Source organism: Andrographis paniculata, unplaced genomic scaffold, assembly GCF_009805555.1.
Source record: "Andrographis paniculata isolate CXL003 unplaced genomic scaffold, ASM980555v1 Contig51END, whole genome shotgun sequence".
NCBI lineage: Eukaryota > Viridiplantae > Streptophyta > Magnoliopsida > Lamiales > Acanthaceae > Andrographis > Andrographis paniculata.
Genome location: NW_026137586.1, coordinates 3,205,758 through 3,232,188, shown reverse-complemented (window position 1 = coordinate 3,232,188; position 26,431 = coordinate 3,205,758). Strand labels below are relative to the sequence as shown.

Here is a 26,431-nt window from a genome sequence, read left to right as displayed (position 1 = left end):
TTACGTGCGATGCAACTTCTCCAACAGATTAACTGATGTCAACCGCCTAACTGTCTAGCGGTTTCAACTACTTCTCAACTGCCGCTCAACTACCGATCTTGATATCTATAAATAGGGTCTAATTTCATTTGTAAAAAACGAATCCCAAGTGTTAATATTCTCTACAGATTGTTTTTTAGTTCTTTCCAAGAGCTCCAACCCCGTAAGGGGGTTCCCTATTTAGAAATGGCCAGAGGAGTCGAGATCTTCTCCTCATTTGGCCGCTCACTTTACAGCTTTCTGGTGTAGAATACTGCTTTGATTTACAATTTTGTTAAAGGTTTTGTAGCATAGACGTTTACAATTTTTACTAGTTTTATTGAATATCATGATTTCTTCACACCATCTTCATCCCCACTTCATATTTGTGTTTGAATGGTAAACTTAGAATTCTGGTTTGCTGAGAAAGAACAGAGACAAATGGACTAGTTAAATCTGAATTCGTGTCGTATTCATTAACAAAATTTAGGTTGTTCAATATAGTTAAGTATGCGGGATCTTTATCGACCTGCTTAGATGTTGCCACCACTCACCAACATTCTAGCTGCACTCAGCGCTTGCACACCAATTCCATCGCACCACTCCTCGCCCGCTCGCTTCACTTGTTTTAACTTGCTTTCGGTAGCTGTAGAATTTTGGCTCGCTTGCGAGCGACTTGCTTTGTTTCATTTTTTTCTCGCTTGCGCATAACTTTGTAGGAATTTCTTAATCTATTTTTCATGACTTAAAATCCCTATGTTAGAACTGAACATTCACCAGTAAATTGAGTATAAATTTTAATTGTGATAGTGCGATTCAGGTTCTACACCTTCAATTCCTTATATGTGTGTATCTGATCATGTTTAAGAACTCATAAGTCAATGAACTAATTCATCTAAAAAATCCTGTCATACTATTCAAGTATTTTTTTTGTTTATCATTCATATACTCCATAATGTTGCTACCATCACTATGTCCCATGCTTCAAGTAGATTTTTTTTTCCCTTTTCGTTTTTTTGCATCTCTCCATTGCAAAATCAGCTCCAAAGTATTGCTTGGAATCACCAGAATCACCTAGTACCATTGGATGACTTGATACCAAATATTAATTTCCCACTGACAATGTAAGAAATGTGATCAATAGATTTTAACGTTGACAAACAAAAAGGACAACCTGCTTGACTCTCATCGATAATCCCTCTTCTTCTAAGCACTCCCCGAACCGGAATGCCTTTATTCATAATCCTTCAAACAAGGCAAAGAGACTTTGGAGGTGCAAAAAATTTCCACAACCTCTCGTAGACAGAAATTGGCAGAGAGTGCCAAGTTAATGTATCACGTCTGGGCTTTGACAGAAAATTGTCCATATGAAACTTCATTCCAGATAACCCGGTCCTCCACACCTTGTCGTGGATAAATTAATTAGAACTAAAAATTCGTTCCTCACTTGTAATTCTCAGTCAAAAAGGGGCCCCATCAATTGCATTTTCCACACCTAACTCGTCTTCTTTCATTTTTCATAGGTATCTACCATTCTTGTTTTATTTACCGAAAGGGTAAAAATTCTTGAAAAATAAACTTTCAACACTGCTTCCCCCACCCATACGTCTTCCCAAAATCTAATCTTCCGAGACCATTCCCAATTAAAATTCTAAAATTAAATTCCGAAATCATCCTCTCTTCAAAACATACCCACCTTTTTTTTATCCATCCCCACAAAGAATTTGACATTGGTCGAAAAGATGAATATGGAACTAGGGCCGATGACTCAACTCCCCTGCTATTATCTATACTTGTAACAATTTTTTTTAGGTCGTTCTTTCTGCCTGATACCTCAATTTCCATTTATACAAGAGAGCTAGGTTGAATTCAATTTATCGGACCTTGCAATTTCCATTTTGAATAACTTCCAGGCAAGGTTCCATATTCATCACCTCTCCAGACAAGCGTGGTCTTTGAATAACTTCTCATTCAATTCATCGGACCTTGCAATTTCCATTTTCATCACCTAAAAAAAAAATTCGCTTCAATCCTTCAATTTCTGATGCCACCCAAGCTGGAATACGAAATAAAGATAAAAAAATACGAAGGGATTGAATTTATTACTATCTAGATTAGACAAAGTCTTCTTGCTTGAAACAGGGATTTTCTTTTCCATTGGCATAACAAACCCTTCATTTTATCAATAATCGGTTTCCAAATCATTTTATCATTATATCTCCCACCAACCGGAACTCCTAGATATGTACATGGCCAACTTCCAAGACTACATGCCAAAATACCACTGACCCTGATTAAAACAGTTCTGATACTCCAATTCCGAAAATATGATTTTTTACAAAATTGATTCTAAGCTCAATGCAAAGCCGGAAAATTCAAAGAATTCTTTTTAACATGCGCAGATTTCCATCTCCCTCCTACACAAAAAATAGTATCGTCTGCATACTAAATGTAGCTTACCCTTACTCTGAGCCGCCCGATTAAAAGTCCCTTGAGAAGACCAAAGGAACACGCTTTATTCGTAAGAGTATTTAGAATTTTAGCCATGAGTAAAAATAAATAGAGAGATACTGGATCTCCTCGGTGAATGCCTCTCTGGACTGGAAAAAACTCGGAGGGTGAAAAATTAACCAGAACAGCAGCCAATGCGGACGGAAGACATTTATGGATCCAATTTCTCCAAATATCTCCAAAGTTCATGAAACACATAACATTCTTTAATGCCTCCCAAGCTACACAATCATAAGATTTTGAAATATTTACTTTGATAACAAAGCCCATCACCCCAGCTTTCCTTGCCGCATAGATATTTTTCGAAGCTATCAAAATTCCATCCAAACTTTGGTTTCCTTAAATAAAAGCATGTTGTTCCCTTCCTATAATATCATCCAAAAATTCCTTAATACGATGGCTCAATACCTTTGCAATTATTTTATAGTCACACCCTATAAGACTAATTGCGCGAAAATCTTCAAAGGACCCCGAGCAAGATTTTTTGGGAATTAGTGAACTAAAAGCAACTGTAAACCCAATAGGCATATTGGTTGTCTATTGAATTTTTTTTGATAAATTTCACCACATCATCTTTCATCACATGCCAGAAGTGTTTGATAAAACCCTGATTAAAACCGTGATTGCTTCCCATATTTCATCCACCTAAATTGAATTTTCTACCCTCTTTTTTTGCAATTCTGAGAGAGATTTTAGCCCTATCCTTTCCATTGTATGCCAACAACCATATTATTTGGCAAATAAGTGAAGAAAATATTGACGAGCAACTTCTTTATTCCTTTTCGGGGCTTTCCCAATAAATTCCATTCCAGAAAATCTTCAAAATATGATTCTTAGCATGACGTATTTTGGTGGCTAAATGGAAATTTCTTGTGTTCTTGTCTTCCTTTTTAATCCATATATCTCGGGATTTTTGCTGCCACTTACTTTCTTCATTCTTATACGCATGCCATAATTGAGTTTTTTTAATCCACTGGTTCATCTGATTTTTAGAGTCTTATGTATTTTCTTCTAGCCTTCTTTCAATTGATTCTACCTCTTTCTTAAGCCCCACAATATACTTTTCATAGGATCCTTTGCTATATTTCCCTCACATTCTTTAATATTGACTTTTATTTTTTTCAATTTATCTCCAAACTGGATCTCTCTATCCCCGCTATTCCCCGGAATCCTCCAAGCCCCTTTTACTAATTTCATAAATGACTTATCTAAAAGCAAATAATCAAAACACCGAAATGGCTTTGGACCCCAATCTACAAAAGGTAATTCTAGACAGATGGGAATATGGTCTGACAAGCATGACTGAAGACTATTTTGTAACCATTCTTTCTCATCTCCTAACCAATCTTAATTGAGAAGAAAATGATCAAGTCTGGATTGAGATCCACCTCTATTCCTTGACCAAGTAAACCTACACCCCGATATCGGAATATCCAACAGACCTAAAGATTCGATAAAATCTGCAAAATCTCGCCTGAATTGGTTGTAAAATCTCATTGCATTGAAATTCCCACAAATACGTCACCATCCTTCATTAGACGCCATAATTTCTTTTATTCTATCCCATAAAAATGTCCGTTTTCTCACATTATTGGGCGTATACACGTTGACAATATTAACGTTCTCACTTCGTCCTACTCTGCACCCCTTCAGCCACACTAATTGTGGGTCCGCCAACTCCAATACTAGCTTAATTCTGGAAAGAGACCAACAAAAAAAGACTCATCCCGATGCTTCTTCCGCTGGACCCCCGCAAAACTCTACTTCAACATTTCCCAAATTTCCTTCATAATTTTAATGGAGTACACTTGAATTTTTGTTTCTTGTAAGTAAAAGAAGATCATGTTTATTTGACCTCACCAACCTCGCGATGGCTTGTTTTATCCCTCTTTTCTCAAACCTCTAAAATTAAAAGTTATAAACTTTATCTATAACTCCACCTAACCATTTTTAGTCAGCTTCCATTACCGATGGAAATCTTCATCCATAAGACATTATAACAATCCCAAAGGAATATCTCCACATCATTTACCCTCACACCTAATTGACTAGCCAACGTACAAGTTTCCTTTGCATCTTCCATTAAAACCTCATCCTCTCCGTCTTTTTTATCCTTGAAATTATCATCTTTGATACCCCTTAAATTCCTTCTGAACTCCCTACCCTCCATTTCCTTGGTCTCTGATAAAATAAATTTTTTGAATCACAACATTCTTTACCCTTCTCTAGAATTGAGTTTCCCCCGGCACTGGTCTCCTATATTACTTCTTCTTATGATTATGATCCATCTACTTTTTTATTCACTAGACCTTATATAGTTTTTCTTATTATGATCTTCCCCCCAATTGGACTGACTATTATATATCTGACCATGATAATCTAGCAAACTTTTATAATACCCCCACTTGGGATCGAACAAAAAAACTTCTCCTTATTACGATAAGCCTTTGAGAATATTTTTAGCCTTCCCATTCACAATTTTCTTTTATTCCTAACCGTAACAAATCTCGTTTCATCCATAATCTCATTAGAAAGAGGGGATCCTCTATAAAATCAACGCTATAGTTATCCGTTGGTTCACATTGTCTTTCTGCTCAGGCCTAGGGAAATTATCTGCCAGGCAACCAACTTTGCCTTCACCCACCCCTTCTTGTACCGCCTCCAATTCCTCTTCTTCACCCCGACTACAAATGGGCTGATTTCGAGCCATATGGTTGCACATAGAAGCCGGACCTTCCCTCTATCCGGAGCCAAATCCGTTTTAGCCTGATCTGAATTTTACTCCACTGCTACTGGAATCTCCAAGGATGATCCTTTAGGCCAAGAAGAACAAGATGGAAAGAGGGGATCCTCTATGACCTTTTTCTCTCTATCTTCGATTTAATGAAGTTCTCAGCCCCTTCCACCGATAGTTGCAGTTTGAACCTTAAACTTCCTACCTTGATCCAATACTCCTCGGGGATGTGGACACTATCCTCAATAAGAGTGAGGATCTTAGTTGTATCCATTTGATGCCTTTCCCCCGTATATTCATCACAACCCACCAAGTCCCCCCATTTTGCTGTAATTCTTTGTCAAGTTCTCTCTCCCCACAATTGAGGAGGCACTCCTCTTATCCTAATCCAACCCAACCTTAGCGTGGTTTTCAGACTAGGTTTCCATGCCACGTTCCATAAAGCCAAATAGAAAGAAGGAAATTGTTTATAAGTCATGTGCTCTAGAACATCCAATTTACCTACCACCGCTGCCTTTTCGAGAAGCTTTTTCATTATTTTTTCTAGATCTAATTCAATTTTTGGCACATCTCCTTCACCCATGTCCTCCTGATCTTTTGAGAGAGTAATCCCATCACCAAACTTTCTCCCATAAGTTACTTCAACAAAACTACGTCCATCCTGCAAACTATTGAAACGAACGTTCGATTGGCTTCCAACCAAAGAGGGCCTAGAATAAGAAGCCTCGTAAGAAACCCTAAGTTTCCTCCCATGACACCTCCACCCATTGAAATTTTGCACTACTCTATCGGCTTCCATCTCGTTCTTAAATTGAAGGAAAACGAACCCAAGTTCTTAAATTTTTACCTTAGCTTTCTTCCATCTGACCAGAGCTACTATATTCACCACCGAAACTAGCCTCTTGAAGTCCGACTCCTTAGCGATGTTGCCAATGAAGAATTGAAATAGAGACTGGCGCCATCGTTGAAGATCTTGAAAGCTTGCTCACCTACTCCGATCGGTTGAAACCCTCGAAAGCTTATCCACTGCCATTTCAGTTAGATGTGATATTATGTAAGAGCAAATAGCACTTCTTTCTACACTTAAAAATATACTCAAATTTTTCAATACAAATTTTAATATGGGTGTGCATTTTTATTAATTTTTATATTTTATAATAAAAAAGTACAAAAACATGATACTCCCTCCATCCAGTAAAATTAACATATTTGGATCCAGAATGGAGAATAAAAAATATTCTATTGAAAAAGTAATAAAAATATAAAGATAGTTAGAAGTATAAAGAAAAAATATAATAAAAATAATTATAATAAATATTAAATAGAGAGTAATAATTAAATATTAAGTTTTTAATTTTTCCAAAATTAATAATAAGAATTTAGCAAACATAAAAAGAAAAAAAAAAGAAAAGAAATGAATATAACTTTTACTACAAAAGGTGACATTTTATATGAAAAATTAAAAAAACAACCGAAAAATAAACATGTTTTTATGGGACAAAGATAGTGTTATATATATATATATAATCTTGAGCTTTTTTCTTTTTAAAGTTTGTTTCAATTTTTTTCACTGTGAAATTATCTTCATAAAATATACTTTTTTTAGTCCACGGAAAATATAACCGTTTATTTTTTTAACTTGCAGATTTTAAAATATTTTTATTTTATAAATATTTTAATAATATTTTTTGTAATATTGTACAAAGTATGAAGGCAATATTTATAAAAGTAAAAAAATACAATTACTAAAAAATAAAAATAATACATTGAGGATGGACATAATAAAATAATAAAATAAATACATTGAGAGTTGATAAAAGTAGTATTATTCTTTCTTTATACAACATCATCATGTTAAACCATTATTTCATGATTAAAATAAATAAGTCCGGTAAAGAATGAGCTAATCGTGTGGAGTATATTTGTAATAATGAAGTGATAGTTCAAATTTATACTTTCAGATCTTATCTATCACGCATGATTTTTCCTAATATAATTTATATTACTCTAACGAATAAATTTTTAACGGTATTCAACAACTTAAAAAATAAAACATTAAAGATTAGACTTATTAAAATATATATTAAAGTAAAATAGCATTTCTTTGTACTAAAAAAAATTACTACTTAGACTTTTATAATTTATAATTAAAATATATTATTTTAAAATATTGTTTAAATCAAAATTTAAAACTCAAATAAGTACATCCTTATATTTTTTATTACTTTATTTATTAATTTTTTAAATATATCACATTTAACTTTAAATTTTAATTTATTATATGATTATATTCAATAATTGTATGATATAAAAAATAAAAAAATAAAAAAAAAAAGAAAAGTAAATACAATTACATAATATACTTTTGTATATTTATAGATGTTGAGATACTTTAGATATTCAGTTGTACATTTAATAGATCTATATTTATATTTGGTCTTATTTATAAATTAGATTACTTAGATTTGAGTCTATCAAGTCTGTTTTGTACTGCCTATATATAGGCCCCTTAGTTTGATGATCAATAAGACAATCTCATTATTTTTTCCCTAAATCACTAGCATGGTATCACAACCTATTTTTCTCATGCAATAGATTTAGTCTACCAACCCGTGTTTTTCCGGGTACATTCAACCTGGATTGTATCCGGAGGTCTTGTGATTTTGAGATCATGCTATCTGCCATCTGTCCGTTGTCTGCATGCAATCTAAAATCTGCTATCTTCTATCTATCCGATGTCTGTCTGTTGCCTGCGTGCGATCTGAAATCTATCTGCTATCTGTTTGTTGCATGCGTGCGATCTGAAATCTGTCTTCGATCTGCCATCTGTCCGCTGCTTGTCTGTTGCTTGCGTGAGATATGAAACCTATCTGCGATCTGCCATCTGTCCACTGCTTGTCTGTTATCGGCGTGCAATCTGAAATTTGTCTGCAATCTGCCATCTGTCTGTTGCTTGTTTGTTGCTTGCGTGCGATCTATTTGGTGTTTGCGATCTATCTCTTTTTTCTCCGGTGGAGTCATGTTATTTTCGGCTTTGGTGGAGAGTCAACTATTTTCGGCTTCGGTGGAGAGTCATCTCGTTTTCGGCTCCGGTGGAGACATCTCGCTTTCAGCTCCGGTGGAGAGTCATCTCATTTTCGACTCCGGTGGAGATTCATGTCGTTTTCGGCTCCGGTGGAATCATGTCGCTTTCGGCTCCGGTGGAGATTCATGTCGTTTTTTGCTCCGGTGGAGTCATGTCGTTTTCGGCTCTGGTGGAGAGTCATCTCGTTTTCGACTCCGGTAGAGAGTCATTTCGTTTTCGGCTCCGGTAGAGAGTCATTTCGTTTTCGGCTCCGGTGGAGAGTCATCTCGTTTTCGACTCCGGTGGAGAGTCATCTCATTTTCGGCTCCGGTGGAGTCCTGTCGCTTTCGGCTCCGGTGGAGAGTCATTTCATTTTCAACTCCGGTGTAGAGTCATTTCGTTTTCGGCTCCGGTGGAGAATCATCTTGTTTTTTGCTCCAGGATGGAAAGTCATCTCGCTTTCGGCTCCGGTGAAGAGTCAACTGTTATTTTTTTTTTGCGTTTTTTTTTTTGTTTGTTTATATTCAACTTTCTTATCAAACTCAAGTTAGTTTCTGCTATACCATTGAGTTTGAAGGAGAATTTTGAGATATTTTAGATATTCGGTTTTAGATTTTGTAGATATATATTTATATTTGGTCTTTCCATAGATTAGATTACTTAGATTTGAGTTATCAAGTTTGTTTTTGTATTGTCTACATATAGACCCCTTATTTTTTTATGATCAATAACACAATTTTATTATTTCTCCCCAAAATTTCTAATTATCGAGAGAGGTAAAAATTAGAAATATAAAATTAAATAAATGTTAGTAAAACTAAGCTGAGAAAAGATAAATCAAATGTATGTAATAAATTATCATTATTATTAATTAAAAGCCCTCCTATTAAGGAAGAAAATGTATTTGTACAAAAGTACAAGTGAGAATAAGACAATAAATTTACACACTACACAATGCCTTAACGTGGATTCTCACTTTTTATTTTTTTATTCAATAATATTCTTTCGATTCCACAACAATATGTCATTTTTTTTTTTAATTACTTCAATCAAATATAATATTTTTTATAAAGACAAAAATTAACAATACTTAAAAGTGTTTAAGGAAACAATACTTTTAGAAAGTTTTTACTTTATTGAACAATTTTTAAACTAGAAAAAAACGGTTTTAAACCGTTAGAAATGAGTATTTTATTTTTTTTAAAAAAAATAATGTTGTATTGGATTTTGACTAGTGCATATATTCGAATTACAAAATGTTTCCGTACCGATATTTTTCGTAATAATAGGTAGGCGGTCAACGCACTTATAATGCACGCATGTGAAAAATCTTGTTGTAAGAATTTTTGTAATACTACTAATGTATTTTTGATTTATTTATAACATACATTTCTTGAAATAAAAAAATCGTTACAATAATTGTTCATGCATTTATAACGGCTTTTGTTACGGCATAATTTTTTTTTTTTATAATAAGCTGGTTATCATAAAACTTTTTTATACTACATTCATATTTTTGTTAATGACAACAATTTCACAACAAAAAAGAGTATCCTTATTTTTTCAATAATAACAAAAAAATCAATACCGGAACCGAAAAACTTGTACGATGCTAAAAAAATAGTGTGAAGTGACATTACAAAATATAAAAATATCATAGCAAATTTGTATCACCATCAATTGCACCAAGTACGCACTGTTTAGGAACATAACTAATTCCCAAAACGGTCAAACATATACAATTCAAAAGCAAAACATAGTAACAAACATACAAATTCCAGTACACATGCAAGGAGATGAATCAACGAAAAAGACTCGGTCAGTATCAATCCAAAAATAGAGATGACAATTAGTCCGGATAGATCCGAGATTCGACCCGGACCCGACCTATTTATTTGGGGTCGGGTCCGGGTCGGGTATTGTGTACCCTTATCGGGTCTCGGGTCCAAGGGTGGATCTTACCCGGACTCGGATCCGATTAATATATTACTAATATATTAATTATATATGAAAAAAAATAAAAATTTAATAATATAAATTATATTAAAAATATGTTTTTAGTTTTATTTATTTATTTATTATAATATTTTTGAATAAAATATACAAATTTTTATATATGTCAGGTCTGGGTCCAATTTTAGGAATTATAAAAGTTTTTTTCAGGTCTCTCGGGTTTATCGGGTCTTGTCAGGTATTATTCGGGTCGGGTCCGAGTATAGTCCGGTACGGGTATAATCGAGTCCAATTTGGATCTCGGGTCGAGCTATTTGTATTCGAGTCGGGTCTCGGGTCCAGTTGGACCTGACCCATTGTCATCTATATCCACAAATACAAGTAAATCATCATAGAATTACATGCAACACTGCATCACCTCATGCAACATCAAAGGGAACATACACAACAGTTACGGGAGATGAACGAATTGTCAACATAGTACAAAATTATATAAGAGTTTACTTGTAAGATAGTTAAGTTATAATCTCAGGAATTTTCTTATGAAAATGGTTATCTACATCCTTGAATGTCCAGTAAATTGTCTCTACGTAGACAACCTCACGGAGTGTTTGTGCTCCAGATGTTGTTCGTAGAATGAGCATTGCCTCCGAAACGGTAGCACCCGAAAAAAACTTTCACTATGTCAATAGGATGTTCATATCATCAGAAATAAAATATAACTCACAAAATATTTAATCAATATAAAATATTAAATATATTAACTCAAACATTACAGCATACATAAGAAAAACAATCCCAGATAATTCACCGAATCCAACCATCCATACACCAACTTAATCAAAATTATAAAATATAGAACAACATAAACATAATTATAACATAAAATATATCTTGATGACACCCGAACCAATATTCATACAACACCACAATTATAAAACAACCAACAACATAATCAATTTAATTGATACATTTTAAAGCTATTTGTTTAAACAACCAACTTAAACATGTATCAATTTAACAAAGACAATTAATTAAGTGTAAATGTATCAAAATGCCAAAGAATTGAAACAAAAAGCAAAATGGTTACTTAATAGTATCAATTCACCAACCAACAACTACAATAATCTTCAACTTATAAATGTATATGCTACCCGACGGGGACATAGGAACAAATATCCACCCAATCACATCTCCGCATATTTAACATTATCACCACATTGTGTATAAGTATTTTGACTCACTAACATCCATAGAACATGCTCGTCTTTCAAAACTGTTGGAACCAAAATCGATTTCACATAGAGAATATCACCAAGATGACCACAAACCTAGGGTAGGGTCGGACAACAATACCCCCTCACCAACAACATATTTTTCTAACCCATGAGAGGTCAGAATGATATAAAACCCGGTCTACATGAAAAGTATTATCAACTGTCAACAACGTTCTCAAAGGTGATAATAATGTATTAGTAGTGAATGTTGTTATGTGAAGACTGATTCAGTTAACAAATACGAATAAAATTAGCAATGAATACTGCACTAATCGTCAATGGGTTATGAACCTCAATCCCCAGTGTTTCTGACCGTCTGTCGGTGCAGCTAGATCCTTGCAAGATGGGTGCATATGAAATGACATGACTAGCCCTGAGAGGTACAATACAAAAACTAAATAATGAGCGAGATAGTCATTCTTCCAGGGCCTCGTATGGATGCACGTAACGAAGAGTTCAACGAAGCAGATATCTCAGCACAGATGATTCTAATTTTAGACATGTTAGTACAGATGGTTCTAATTTCATACGTGAATTTCTTAATCTTAATAAGGCTATTCTGATAGTCCTCAGCAAGTTGTCGTAGATCAGGACCATCGATCAGTCCAGTCAAATGACTCTGGAGGTTGGGCCACTATCAACAACCATCTTTCTATTCTTTTCTCCCTAGCGTACGGCGGTGCAAAGCCTCGCGAGCCGTGAATTTGTACCTATGAATTTATTTAAGGAGATGAAATCAAGATTACAACGCATCTCAGTAACACCACGACCAGTAGTGCATCTTTGGTCGTCATTTCACTGGCCTCGAGATATAATATTTTGTATCTTGTATTTAAATTATTTTTTGATATAATATTTTATTAAAAAGATAAATATTTTTTTATATATAACATTGTAAACATTGTATGTAAAAAGAATTTAAAATAAACTATAAATAAAAAAAATAAAAAATAAAAAAAAAGAAGAAGAAGATAACCTTACTTTTCCTACACACATGTTTTGTTTTATTTTTAGAATCTTTAAAAAGATAATTGAAAACTACAAGAAGAGCTCGAGATCACAAGCCTCCAAAATTGAAAAAGACACTAAATTAATTTGTTTTTAATAATATAAATAAATAGATAATTAAGAATATGTTACTATAAAGTTTGATTTTATTTTTTATTATATAATCACTACATATATATAAAGATTTACTTATTTTTATTAAAAATCATATCAACATTATTATCAGGAAAAAAAAAAAATTAACTCTACTTCAAGAAAAGAATTAAAAAAAAAAAAAAAAAATGTACCTAGATAAAAAGGGAGTGTTTATAAAGCAAAATAGTATTGGAGACAAGATATGCTGTGAGAAGTTACTATTGCAGCCTACCGCCACTTACACCCACTTGCTTCAATAATGTATCGATTCAAGGGATTGCTTATTCTTATTTTTCGTTTAATTTTTCACTATCTATTTATTTATTTTTAAAATAACATTTATTTTTTTATTTTATCTATAAAAAACAAAAATAATAATAACGGAAAGTAATGTACTACCTATCTAATATAATAAATATTCTTATAACTTACTATATATTACACAAATTTCATTACTTTTATATTACACTATACTAATAAGGACATTTTTATTATTTTTACTATAAGTCAATATAATACTAATATTTAAAAATTTATGTGTAAAAAATAAATGATGCTCTTGTTGTAGAACGAATGCAGTATTATTTTTATAAGATATCTAAATAAAAATAAAGTAAATATTTAATAAGACATTAAGAGTTCTCACTAATTAAAGACAAAAACACCTCGACGTGTTTCTTTTTCTCAAATATACCAAACATATTTCTCCAAATATATTCTCTCCGTCCTGCAAGAAGGTTGTAATTTGGTTTTTGCGTCATTGTATTTAACATTAAAAATATTATTATATTTTAATAATTTACTCGACAAATATCATTGTATATGTATTATAAGAGATTAATAAATATATTTTTGTTTTCTTTTCTTAATTTGTACTATGTATTGATATAATAATTAATATTCAAATATCAATACGCAAAAAACCAATGACAATCTTGTTGCGGGACGGAGGAAATATATATACTACACACTTATTATTTTTATATTGCCTATATAATTCTCCATAACTCACGTAAAAAAAAGTATTTCAAACCAAAACACAAAATATACAAACTTATGTTCACTTTTATATTTTTAGGTGAATGTATTTTTTTTTTTTTTTATGTTAGACATAGATAATTGTGTCAATAATATAAAAATAATATTTTATATTGAATTATCGATTTTTCGTATGAGTTGATAAACTTGTATATTATATATTATGTTAATATGTTTATCCAATATATTTTGTAAAAATATTAATAGAGAGAACCGTGTCTAAAATACAAAATGAACACACTTAATATATATATATGAAGTTAAAATTTAAAACTAAATATTAAAAATATTTTTTGTTTAAATGCAAAGAAATTAATCCCATGTATTTCAGATTTTTTTATTTGAATTTCTTATATATATAATATAACATATAACATTTTAAATAAAAATAATTCAATTACAATGTTTTAAGAAAAAAAGAAAGATAATTATAAATTCTAATAATCAACAACAACACATGTAATGAAATGTGCAGAGTTTACGATTAGGTATGCACATGGGTTGATCAATACAACATATCAACCCATCAATTAACTCTCAAGGTTATCTTTGTTTATCTTGTTTGCATCCGCTCTATATACATGTGTTTCTTTTAGTGTGCTTCGAAGAAATTTGGGTTTGAATTTGATTTTTATTTGAATTTTGAAGTAAGTTTGAATTTACGTGTTTCTTCTTTGTTTGAGTTTGGGTTGGGTTTGGAAAGTTTTGATGTACAGTGATTTGATGATAACGAATATAATAATATAAATGTATATTAATTTGTATAATTTGATTATAAATTTATTTTATATCTACATACATATTTACAAATTTTTATTTATTTGTATTATAAAAATTTTATTCTCCACAAAATAACATATATAATATTTTATATATTTTATTAAATTACAATTGTTATAAAGTTTTTATATTTTTAATTTTTTTTAAAAAAACTAAAATAAAAAGAAAATTGTGACCAATTGTTAACATACAAAAGTCGGCCCTATGAATGGCCGAGCATCGATACACCATAGCGTTGGTGTTCGGTACAATGAATTACTTCATCTGTCCAATTTCTATTGTCCTAAAGTATATTTGCACGGTTTTTTAGGTGATTGTCTTTTTGTTATGAATGACAAATTTGCCCTTAGTTGTATGGTAGAGATGAAAAGTAATAAATGAATGAAGAGTAAAAATGTAAAATTTGTGTTTAAAAAAGAAAATAGGACAATAGTTGTTGGACGTCCCAAATAGGAAAGTAGGACATTAGTTTGTGGACGAAGAGAGTAAAATTTAAAAAGTTTTCAAACTATCTCAAGTGGGTCGAATTTCAAACACTGTAGTTATCTATGATTAAAGCAGAAAAAAAAAGGGACACCAAATAACAATTCGATACGAATTCGATACAAAATAATTGATTTTGATCAAAAATTTCGATTTGATTACATATACGGATCAATACAAATTCGACGGGATAATAAACGAGTTGAATTAAAATTGAACCTCTCCACTCGAATTCGACAGACAACCCAATTAAAATATATTAATATTAGTTAATGTATTTATTAAATATTTAAAATAATTTTATAATAATATTGATAAATATTTTTTTTCTTCTAATCTTGGGCTATTTTTTTAATGAAAATTATGTGTATATATATATATATATGCTCCTAATAGGTTATTTTTTTTTTGGATGTTTAATAGATTTAATTAAGTTGTCAATCTTTAGGTAAAATTTCATTGAAATTTGAACAGAATGTAGGAGATCCTTCCCGCCTAAGGAGAGCGTACATATTGTGGGGGGTAAAAATACATTGCAATAGCATAATGCAAAAGAGTTACGCGTGACTACGCCTAAAAAAATCAGCGGACGTTATGTAATACGATTTAAAATTTGTAATAAGGTTCTGAGTTAAATTGAAATTTCTGGACAATTGGATATAAACACCAATTGAGGCCTAGGGTTGAAATACAACAAGAAGCCGAACATACAAAGGAGAGATACACATGGACAGAACTTCTACCTTCATCGATTCTCTCATCCACCGAACAACCTGGGCGCCTTCTGCATCATCTTTCGATCCTGATTTCTCATTCGATTTTCAAAATTGAAGGCATAATGAACTTATTGATTTGCTTTGTGTTTTTTATTCTTATGAATTGTGAGTAATTTTTTTTTCTAGTTTAAATATAAATTGAAATTTGAGATATGAATTTGTGAGACGTTGGTTCAGTTTTAATTTGATATCTACTGATATTGAATATTTTTAATTTTTTTGTCTTGCAATATTTTAAGTCATAAATTGATATTTGTGGCCATATATTAGTAGATATTTTATAACTATATCATATATTGGCACCCGTAATTGCGTAATTTTTTAATTAAAGTAGAAACATAGAGGAAGAATACTCTATGGAGGAATTAAATTAATTTTGAACAAATCATTGTAGGAATATTGTTAAATTGAATTGGGATTTTATAGTTCTCAATGTTGTTGAGCTAGTAAACGCTATGGTCATACCTAGAGTTCTCACTCGATTAGGAAAATAGCTAATTGTTATACCTTACTTATCGACAAAGTAAGTAAAAGTTGGTTGCAAATGCATATAGATCAATTATAACGCATTCACTTCCATTACCAATATGATTTGGTCAAATGAATATGGTACTAATTTGACCCAATTAGCAAATACATATATAAAAAAAAATAAAAATAATAGCACATATTATTCTAATATATAGCAAATATTTTAATAGAAAATTGTATAATTACATATAGTAAAATATATTTTTAATTTTAGCACAATATATTTTGACTCCATCAACACACATTTATAAAGAAATGAACACATATTAATATAATATATAACAAATATTATAACAGAAAATTATATAATTACATATAGAAAAATGTAATTATGATTTGAGCACAATAGATTCTGATTTTAGCACCATAGTACAATAAGCAAATTATATAATAAAACACAATATATAACTTACACAACAAATATTAATATAATATATTGTATAATATTTAATATAATTATATGTAGCACAATATATATTGATTTCAACCGGAAATATAATCTATCCAACACATATTTCTATATGACACAATATATGTTATTTGCTTTGTAATGATTTGCTAATTGTTTCAAGTTAATGTGCTAACTTGGTAATATGTTATACGTTTTGTGATGATTTGCTAATTACTTCAAGTTAATGTGCTAACTTAGTCAAAATTAACATGGTGTTGATTTGACCAAATTAGCACCCTAACCGCTGTTATAACGAATTTATTTAATGAACCAATAAAGTTGATTATGGTCGATGAATAAATTTTTATATTTCAAACAGAAATTCGTCTCTAAGCTAGAATTTAGTCAATTTTGGAATTTGATTATCTTTTAGCTTAACATATGTTCTTTCTAGTTTGAATTATTTTTTTTTCTTTCACTACCAAAATAATGACCATTTGTAGCGGTTATAAAAAGCTATTTGTAACGATTTTGTACCGAATTTGACCGGTGCATATGCTCGAGCTACAAAAAGTCCACGTACAGATGTTTTTTTATTACAAAAACGGGATGGTCAACACACTTATAAAGCATAACAATTTTTTTTAATGCGAGCTTTGAATTTTTGATTTATTTGTAACGGATATTTCTCGTAATAAAAGAATAATTACATTAAATGTTCATCTATTTGTAACGATACTTGTTATGGTATAAATTTCCTTACAATAGCTAATTGTCAGAAAACTATTTTAAAAGATATTGATATTTTTTGTACCGGTATTTGTAACGGCCACAATTTTATAACAAAAAAAATATTATTATCTTTTCAATAATAACCTGTACGATGCGAGAAAATATTCTCAAATGACATTACAAAATATAAGGATATTATATAAAATATCAGTTGCATCAAGTACCCACTGTCTAGGAAGATAATTATTTTGCAATTTGGCCTAACATATACGACAAAGCATAACAATAAACACACAAAAGAAAGTAGAAAATGCAAGTTCAATCGACGGAAAAGACTTAGTCCGCATCAATCTACAAATAAAAATTAATTATCATAGAATTACGTACCACGTTTCCACGCCCTATGCAGCGTCAAATTGAACATACAAGGCAGTTACGGGCGACGAACGAGCTATCAACATAGTGCAAAAGTATATAATAATTTACTTGTGGGATGGTTATATTATAATCTAATAGAAATTCTTATAAATATGGTTACGTACATCCTTGAATGTCCAGTCAATTGGCTCGACATGGAACAACCTCACCGAGTGTTTGTGCTCCAAATATCGTTTGTAGAATGAGCGCGGCCTCTAAAACGGAAGCAGTCGTGACAAAAACCCTCACTATGCCAATGGTATAACCTACGACATATAAAGAAAAGATGTGCATATCATTGGAAACAAAATGCAACTCACAAAATATTTAATCGCTATAAAATATTAAAGAAATTAACTCAAACATTTCATCATATGTAAAAACAACAAAATATAGAACATAAATATAATTATAGCATGGACCCTATCTTGATGACACCGGCATCAACATCCGTACAACATTACAATTATAAAACAACTAACATCATAATCAATTTATTTGATATATGTGAAAGTTGCTTGTTTAAACAACCAACTTAGATATGTATCGATTTAACAACAACAATTAATTGAGTGTAAATGTATCCACATACCAAACACTTTGAATTAGAAAAAAAAAAAAAAAAAAACAAAGTGGTTTGGGGATAAAATCAGTTCATCCATCAGCCTTTACAATAATCTTTAATTATAAATGTATATGCTCCCCAACAAGGCCATACGGAACAAACAGTCACCCAATTACAGTTCCACGCAAATAGCATTGTCACCACACCATGTGTAACTATTTTGACTCACATATAGAATATAACCAAGTTAACCACAGACTTGGGGTAGGGTTGGACAGCAACACCCCCTCACTAACAACGTATTTTTCCAATTCACGAGTGATCAGAAAGACATGAGACCTGATCTAAATGAAAAATGTTATCAAATGTTAATAATGGTCTCGAAGGTGATGGTGATGTATTAGTAGTGGATGTTTTTATGTAAAGGGTGATTCAGTTAATAAATACAAATAAAATTAGCAACGAATAATGCAGAATCGTCAATGGGTTGTGGACATCAGTCCCTGGCGTTTCTGACCGTCCATCGGTGCGGATAGATCCCTGCAAGATAGAAGAGTATGAAGTGACATGACTTGCCCCGAAAGGTACAATACAAAACTAATTAAGACGCGAGATATGTATTTTTACAGGGCCTGGTATCGAGGCACACGGACAAAGCAGACATCTCAACGCAGATGATTCTAATTTCATACATCTTATCGCGGGCAATTCTAAATTCATACTTGAATTCCTAATCTCAACAAGGTCATTCTGATAGTCAAGCTGTCGTAGTTTAGGACCATCGGAGCTTCCAGTCAAATGACTTCGGGGGTGGGCAGAGCTGACAGCACTATCAACAACCATATTTTTGTTCCTTTTCCCCCTGAGTACACGGTGGTACAAAGCTTCGCGTGCCACCGGGGTGGTTTATTTCTCATAGGTAAAGGTCAAACCATCTGTATTGAAAAAATTGGGGAATGCCAAAAAGCCGTATAGTGCATGAGCAGCAGGATTCGAACCTACGTAGAAAAACTTCAACAGATTTACAGTCTGTCGCTTTTGACCACTCGGTCACTCTCAGCCGACAAGGAATTCCATTAATAACTGGACATGTTGAAATTCACGAGTGTTTTTGGATGAGATAAGACTTTTATTAGCGTGAATTTTGTTAAGTTATCATTCAAATAAGCTTGTACAATTTCAAATAAAATAAAAACTATAATGGTTGGGAAGTACTACAATTTCATTCAACAAAAGGTGTGATAGATTTTCTTACCAAAATGTCATTAGACATCTCATTATCACCACCACATCCTTTCGTGCGAGACAACATCCAAATTTTCAAATTTTCAGGGCCTTTCTCTGTTGTCTTTATCTAAAAGTTAGCCAAGTAAGAAACTGGTAGTCAAGTTCGCTTAGACAAAAGGAATGTGAATCATAGCTAAGAATGATATATTCAAATATCGAGTGGAAAGACACAAAAAAGAGAATGAATGACCTCTTCAGCGAAGCTTGTGAATGGTTCCCGGCCTGTCCTGTGTGGAAACTTTCTTTTGATGACATTAGTGGTATTTCTCCTTGCAACATCTTGTGAACACCGACTAAGATGAATTGGATAGGTAGTATGGCAAGAGCAAAAATGATGAAAGAAGGAATATAACTTGCCTTAACCTTCTTGTCCTTCCAAAACTGGACAAGCAACGGCCATTCTTCAGCGACAATCTGATCAGTAGGGACTTCTTTTAGTGTTTTGCTGTCGTTGTTGTATGGTGTGAAGTGTGTAGACTTTATGATGTAATAAATGAAAGCCTGCTTATCTTGTTACACCCAGGGATCAGATCATCTTGCATGTCTTCAAGTATTTTGCCTCCACCCACTATTGTTATCATCTCTATGGTCGTCACCTACATCGGTTAAGTGTTGTCTTCATTGGCCATTTCACCCATGTTGTTAGGCATAGCATAATCGCGCATTAGCATATCTAGATCATCTTCCCACAGTGATGACCTAGGCCTGGCCTCTGTGGTAGTTGATGTTTCACCTCTAACTTCACCATGGCTAGTCCATACCCTATAAGACAGGTCAAACCCGTACCTGATGCAATGAAGAAATATCTCCCTACGAGTATTAGTGACACGATTTAAACAAGTTGTACATGGGCAATATACAACTGAGTCTATGTCTCTCCCACGAAAAGCATAGTTTAAGAATTGGATCACGCCATCCGAATAAATAGACAAAATATGTTCGATTCGTCAATCCAACTATTGTCCATCTAAGAAAGAAAGTTTGAAGAATTTTGATCATCCCATTAACATAAATCCTATGTACTTAAGTAAACACAACATACCTTGTAACAAAGTAAAGAAAATAAATAAATAAATAAGACTCTAATAAATTTAACAATATGAACAATATTTGTATAAGGAAAACTAAAAAATAAACTAAATCGAGCCTTAGAAATGAATAATATTTAATTATCACTCTAATAACATGAAAAATATTTTTATAAATCTAACAATATGAACAAGGCCTAAATCAAAATACACATGCCTTGGAAATATGAAGTAATGCCAAAATAAAAAATAGCATACCTTGTGAATCTAGTCAATATTTCTCTAATATGAACAATATTTTGTATAAATCTAGCAATACAAACAATATTTAATTATCACTCTTGCCTCCATCTTCAATTTGTTGGAACATATGAGGAATTATATTATAAGGAATTATACCCTAAGTCCAGGATCTGTCATGTTAAAAAGTTGAAATAATAAAATAAAGTTAATTAAATCTAACCTTATTCTTCAGCATAGTCGGATAGTTAGATTCAAATATGAAAATAATAGAGAGTTTTGTGTTCTTCAAATCTATGCCAAAACCCCTCTTCAGAATACGGCTAAAGTTCTTTACTCTCACGATGAGATATGAAAAGTAATGGAGGTTGCATTTAGACCTGTGATCACAACCCTAATTTATATCCTTTATTATTAATTGGCCGCATCATTCAATTAATAAGTAACCGGATTTCTGCACATGGGAGATCCGCACTTACTAAATACATTTAAGCCTAATAAATTAATAGATCACTTAATATAGACTTAATCTAACCGATAGCCCAAATAGTTACATTTAACCCTGTGTAATTAAAATTGATAATTTGTGTTGTGTATCTTTTAAATTGGATTAAAAATATTACAGATTTGCTCCCATCTTCAACTTTCATGGTTTAATCAAAAATTAATTAAATAGATTGAGATTAATCAGTACCGTGCTAATCCACATGGCAAGCATTTTACAGTGACATATTAGAGTGAACCTCAAAAGAGTGATTTGTATCATTCATTCAACTACTTTTGTAGGATTTATTTGAAATAATTAATTTAAAATATATTTTAAAAAGCATTAAAGTGAAATAAGAATATATTTCATATATATAAATAGTAAATATAATTTTGTTAATAAATAATTATTTAATTTAATATTGTAAGTTAGAAAATAATTTAATGAATTAGATGAATTCAGATCTAGTATGTCCGCGATTTTAAATTTTGAATTTAAATATAATAAAAAAATTGATATAAATAACATTTAATATAGTATACATAAAAAAAATACTACATATTTATAAATTAAAGATAATAATAATAATAATAATAATAAAGAAAAGTACTGGACCAAATTGACTTTAAATAGATAATGTCCAAATGCCCAATATACACCTGCCAAAGAAAGAAAAAATAGTAGCTAGTGTGACTTGCCAGTAAATTTGTACGGTGTTAGGTTTGATCGAAATTTACGAACATTTTTAAATAATGGTTTCGAATTTCCACCTTATTAAAAATAATAATAATAATAATAATAATAATGATAAATCTTTCAGTCAACAAAAATACATACGTACAATTTGACACATACCACTGTGGACCAAACCTCAGCTTCCGTGGCTGTCCATAAATCCCATATTTATAATAAAGCATAAAAAGCCAATAAAAATCATATATTGAAGTCTATCCATATTGTAACACATCATGTTATGTTGTCTAGAAGTGGGCCCTCCACAGATTGCACCATTTCTGTTTCTCAATCATGTTAACTTATTACAGTAAATTTCTAAACTACATGTAACAGTAAAACTTTCAAAAAATAAAAATAAAAAATAAAATCCACCTCATAATAATGGTACAACAATTGTTAGTACCAAAGTGTGACATCTGGTCTCGGCAAATTTCCGTCCCTCCCCGTCGCCGGAAATGCATCGGAGTAACCGCCGCCGGCAGTGGCGGAGGATACGGCGAACAGCGGTTGGAAGCTTCCGGAGGTGGCTGGCGGTTTGTAGTGATCAAAAGCGTCGAATATACGAGCGTCGTAGCCCACCGGAGATTGATTGCCGATGACAAACCCGTCGTGAGGCCGAGGGTCGTTAACGTTGTTTGCCGGGTTCTTGTTCCGTTCGTCGTATGAGGCCATTAGGTCGTTGATCATCCGTTGCCCATCTTCGGGGACTCCAACGTCGAACGAACGTTGGGACAGAGTCGCGTGGATCAACGATTGGGGGAAGATAATCGGCGACGGCTTGATGTCGTTTAGGCTGTACGTCGTTTGCCCGAAGATCGAGTCGAGATCGAGATCGTTGCCGGGTTTCCGTTTCCGGGAGAATTCGAGCCCGACTTTGAAGTCGACGTCGTACTCGTCGTTGATCCCGAAGGTTGCGGTGGTGGTAGACGAGGGCAAAGCCGGGCAGCGGTCGGGGCAGAGGTCCCGAGCCAGGGCTTCCTCGTGGTTTATGATTGCGAGCCACGTTGCGCTCTCCTTTGCCGTCATCTTGTCCTGAAGGCACTTCGACTGCCGGACTAGCTTGCGGATCTTGGCAATGTCCGGCGAGATGTGTTTGATCACAGCCGTTAAAACGCCGACTTTCCATGCCTTCTTGAGGTCATGAGGCTTCTTGTACGGCGGCGGTAAAGGCAAGCCAAGGTCGCGCCACCACTCCTCTTTTCCCGTCGGCCACCACGGCGGCGGCACGCCTTTTTCCAGCGGGAACCGACGCTGCGGCGGATCACAGTGCTGCATCAGCGCCGAAAGGAGGGATCCGAGCGTCGTGTCCTGAAGCTCCTGGAGAGTGTGCGGGGTGGCGGCGGCGGCGCCGCCACCGCCGCCGCCGCCGCCGCCGGCGTCAGTGACGCCGGCGGCGAGAGCGTTGTCAGACTGATATTTGGCGATGGCGGCAGGGCCGTTGCGATCGAATCGGACTTTATCCTTCCACCACTCGCGGAGGTTGTCGGAGGCGCCGCCGACGGGCTTCCCTTTCTCCGGGATGATGCCGTAGACGAAGCCTTGAGCTTTGCAGACCTCCATCATCTTTAGCATGTACTTGAGGATTCCGTCCTGCGCCCGCGACATCTTTTTCCGGCGGGCCTGCTCCTGCGACTGCCGCAGCTTCGCTGCGCCGGCGCCGGAATCTTTGGCCTTGTTCATCTCCTTGAGGCGCTTGAGACGTATTTTGTCGCGCCACATCCGGCGCTCGAGCTCATCGACGTCGATCTCTTCCTCGTCGGTGTAGTCATCGTCGCCGGCGCCGGCGGAGATGTCGGATTCCTTGATCGCGGCGGCGGAGGAGGAGGAGGAGAAAAAGTCGAGGTCGCCGCAGAATGACATGTCCTCGAACATCATCATCCTTCCGGAATCAAACAACGAATCCGATAGCCAAATCTCTCTCTATGTTTTTTCCTCTGATTAATCTGAATTCCACAAAGCTCTCACCTGAAACGCAGACGAAAACTGCAATTGATGATATCTTTTTGATGGACAAAATTCGAACATGGGATTGGGAAAACAAAAACTTGCTAATCAATCTTAAGCGAAAACCTCGAATTCAAATCATGAGAACCCTTTAACAGCAATCCAAGATTCAATCTTGGGAACTGAAATCAACGCAGCTCTGGGGAAATCAGAGAGAGGATCGGCACAAAAAAGGAATTGATCCAACACAAGAAACATATATATATCTATAGAGAGAGAAGACTTAAATAAGAAGAACACACAGAAAGAATTAAAGAAGCAGAAACCAGGAAGCCTGCCACCCTTGTGCTTAATTTCCAATTCCCATTTGGTGTTTTACCTCAAAAATAAATTCTTCCTTTGAAATTGTTTCTTCCAGCCCTTCTCTCTCTATCTCTTCAACAAATAAAAGAAGGTTAGGCAAGTGGGGCGAGAATATAATGGCAGATTGGCATCTCTCTCTCTCTCTCTCTCTAAATATACTAAGGTTAAGAAGTGCATTTGAAGTACAATTATTTGGGGGGTTTAAGTGGAGAGAGAGAGAGAGAGAGAGAGAGAGAGAGAGAGAGAGAGAATTGACCATTGGGGAAGGTGAAAAGTGTCGGCAAATGGTAAAGCAGTAAATTAAATTAAACAAAATAAAATTAATTTCAGCAGCAGCAACCACCAATGGAAGGGATAGATTCATCAGAGAAGCACTTGCGATTGAAGGTTGGAAACAGTGTCAGGTTTTTTGTTTTTTTTTTTGGGTGAAACTTATTTAGCAGTGGGTGTCGAAATTCTGACTATGTCTAGAGCAATTACAATGGTCATTACAAAAAACCAAAAAAAAAAAAAAAGATTCATCCAACTTATGTGTCCAAGGTATTTTCGAACAAATAAGACCACAAACAGTAGCCTTTTTTCGACGGCTTCTTTATTGATTTTGATTGGCTTTTTCCATAGCAGCAAAAATAAAAAAATACTTACTCCATCCCAGATACCATGTACACGTTGTCGTCCGTTCCACGTACCATGTTATTTTCTTTTTTTGAAAATAATTATACACTTTAATCTCATTTTAAATTTTTAAATTTTATTTTTTTTATTTAATTAAACTAATTAGTTATCTTAATCTTAATTTATAATTATTTATATTATAGGATAAATACATTCTTAATTATCTACTAATTAAATCCCTCCTATAAAATATACAGTGTCTACATTGTAGCAGATACGATATCTAGGTTGGGGGGAGTAAAAAATTAAATACAGCAGTCTTTCAATTGAACACAAAATTTCGACTGAACTTAGGGTTTAGGCTTGGTGTAGTTGAAGCCATAGCAATTATTTTTCCTTCTCATTTCTTCCCACAATATCTCTGTCTTTTTCCTCCAAAATTTTTATATATTTTGCATTTTCCAAACAAATTTATTTCATGCACAGACAAAAATTTTGTTAAAAAAGAAAAAGAAGATACACGGGAAGAATAAGAAGCACAGAAAATTATTTCAAACAATGATCAAAAACAAATTGAAAGAAAAAGAAGAAGCAAGAACAAAATATTGAAAAATAATGGAGAAGGAAAAAGAAAAAGCAGATGCACAAAATTCAGAAAGAAGACAAGCTGAAGAAGTAGAAAACCACCATTTAGACCATCTGCATAGGGCGCATCTAAAGAGATGCGCCACATCACTATTTTTTAAAAATATAAAAATAAAATTGAGAGATATTTTGCTGGAAGATGTTATTCAATTACCATGTGTCCTAATTTAATTGGAACATATGACATTTATGTATATATATATGATATATATTATATATGTTTTTTTTTTTGTAATTTATATTGAATTTATTGTTATATTTAAATTTTGTAATATTTTTATAATTTATAATCTTTTGTATTCTACAAAATGATACTAATATTTAATATATTTTATTAATTTAAATTTTAAAATATATACATACGAATATTATATAATTCTATTGAACAAATCAATATTAATAAATTTAATTTAATTTATTAAATAAAATATAATTATAAATTTAGGATGAGTATCTTTGTTGCGAATATAAAATAGAAAAGAATATCTCCGCTGATGTGACAGAGAGAGAAAGTGATGTGGATAATAAAAAGTAGTGGAGATACCCAAAGCGGGTATCTGCATTGCGGATGGTCTTACAGTAGATCGATTGGAGGAAAGTTCTCCAAGGCCGATCTTCTCTGACACTAGAAATCGCAACCGTGGTGGAAGTATGAGTTCGGAGATTCGTCAGAA

The 26,431-nt window shown here is 33.2% G+C and overlaps 1 protein-coding gene across 2 annotated transcripts; it reads right to left on the bottom strand.

The window, feature by feature from the left end:
- Positions 1-22,357: 22,357 nt before the first annotated feature.
- LOC127253827 (ETHYLENE INSENSITIVE 3-like 1 protein) lies at positions 22,358-24,667 on the bottom strand. Of its 2 annotated transcripts, none has more exons than XM_051278602.1 (2): positions 24,261-24,667; positions 22,358-24,155 (listed from the first exon to the last, which is right to left on the bottom strand). In XM_051278602.1, the coding sequence occupies exon 2, from the start codon at positions 24,066-24,068 to the stop codon at positions 22,587-22,589; it is 1,482 nt and encodes a 493-aa protein (XP_051134559.1). In that variant the 5' UTR covers positions 24,069-24,155; positions 24,261-24,667; the 3' UTR covers positions 22,358-22,586. The 2 variants fall into 2 exon arrangements, with proteins under 2 accessions (XP_051134559.1, XP_051134558.1); XM_051278601.1 differs by having other exon boundaries at positions 24,514-24,667.
- Between the last annotated feature and the right edge of the window lie 1,764 nt (positions 24,668-26,431).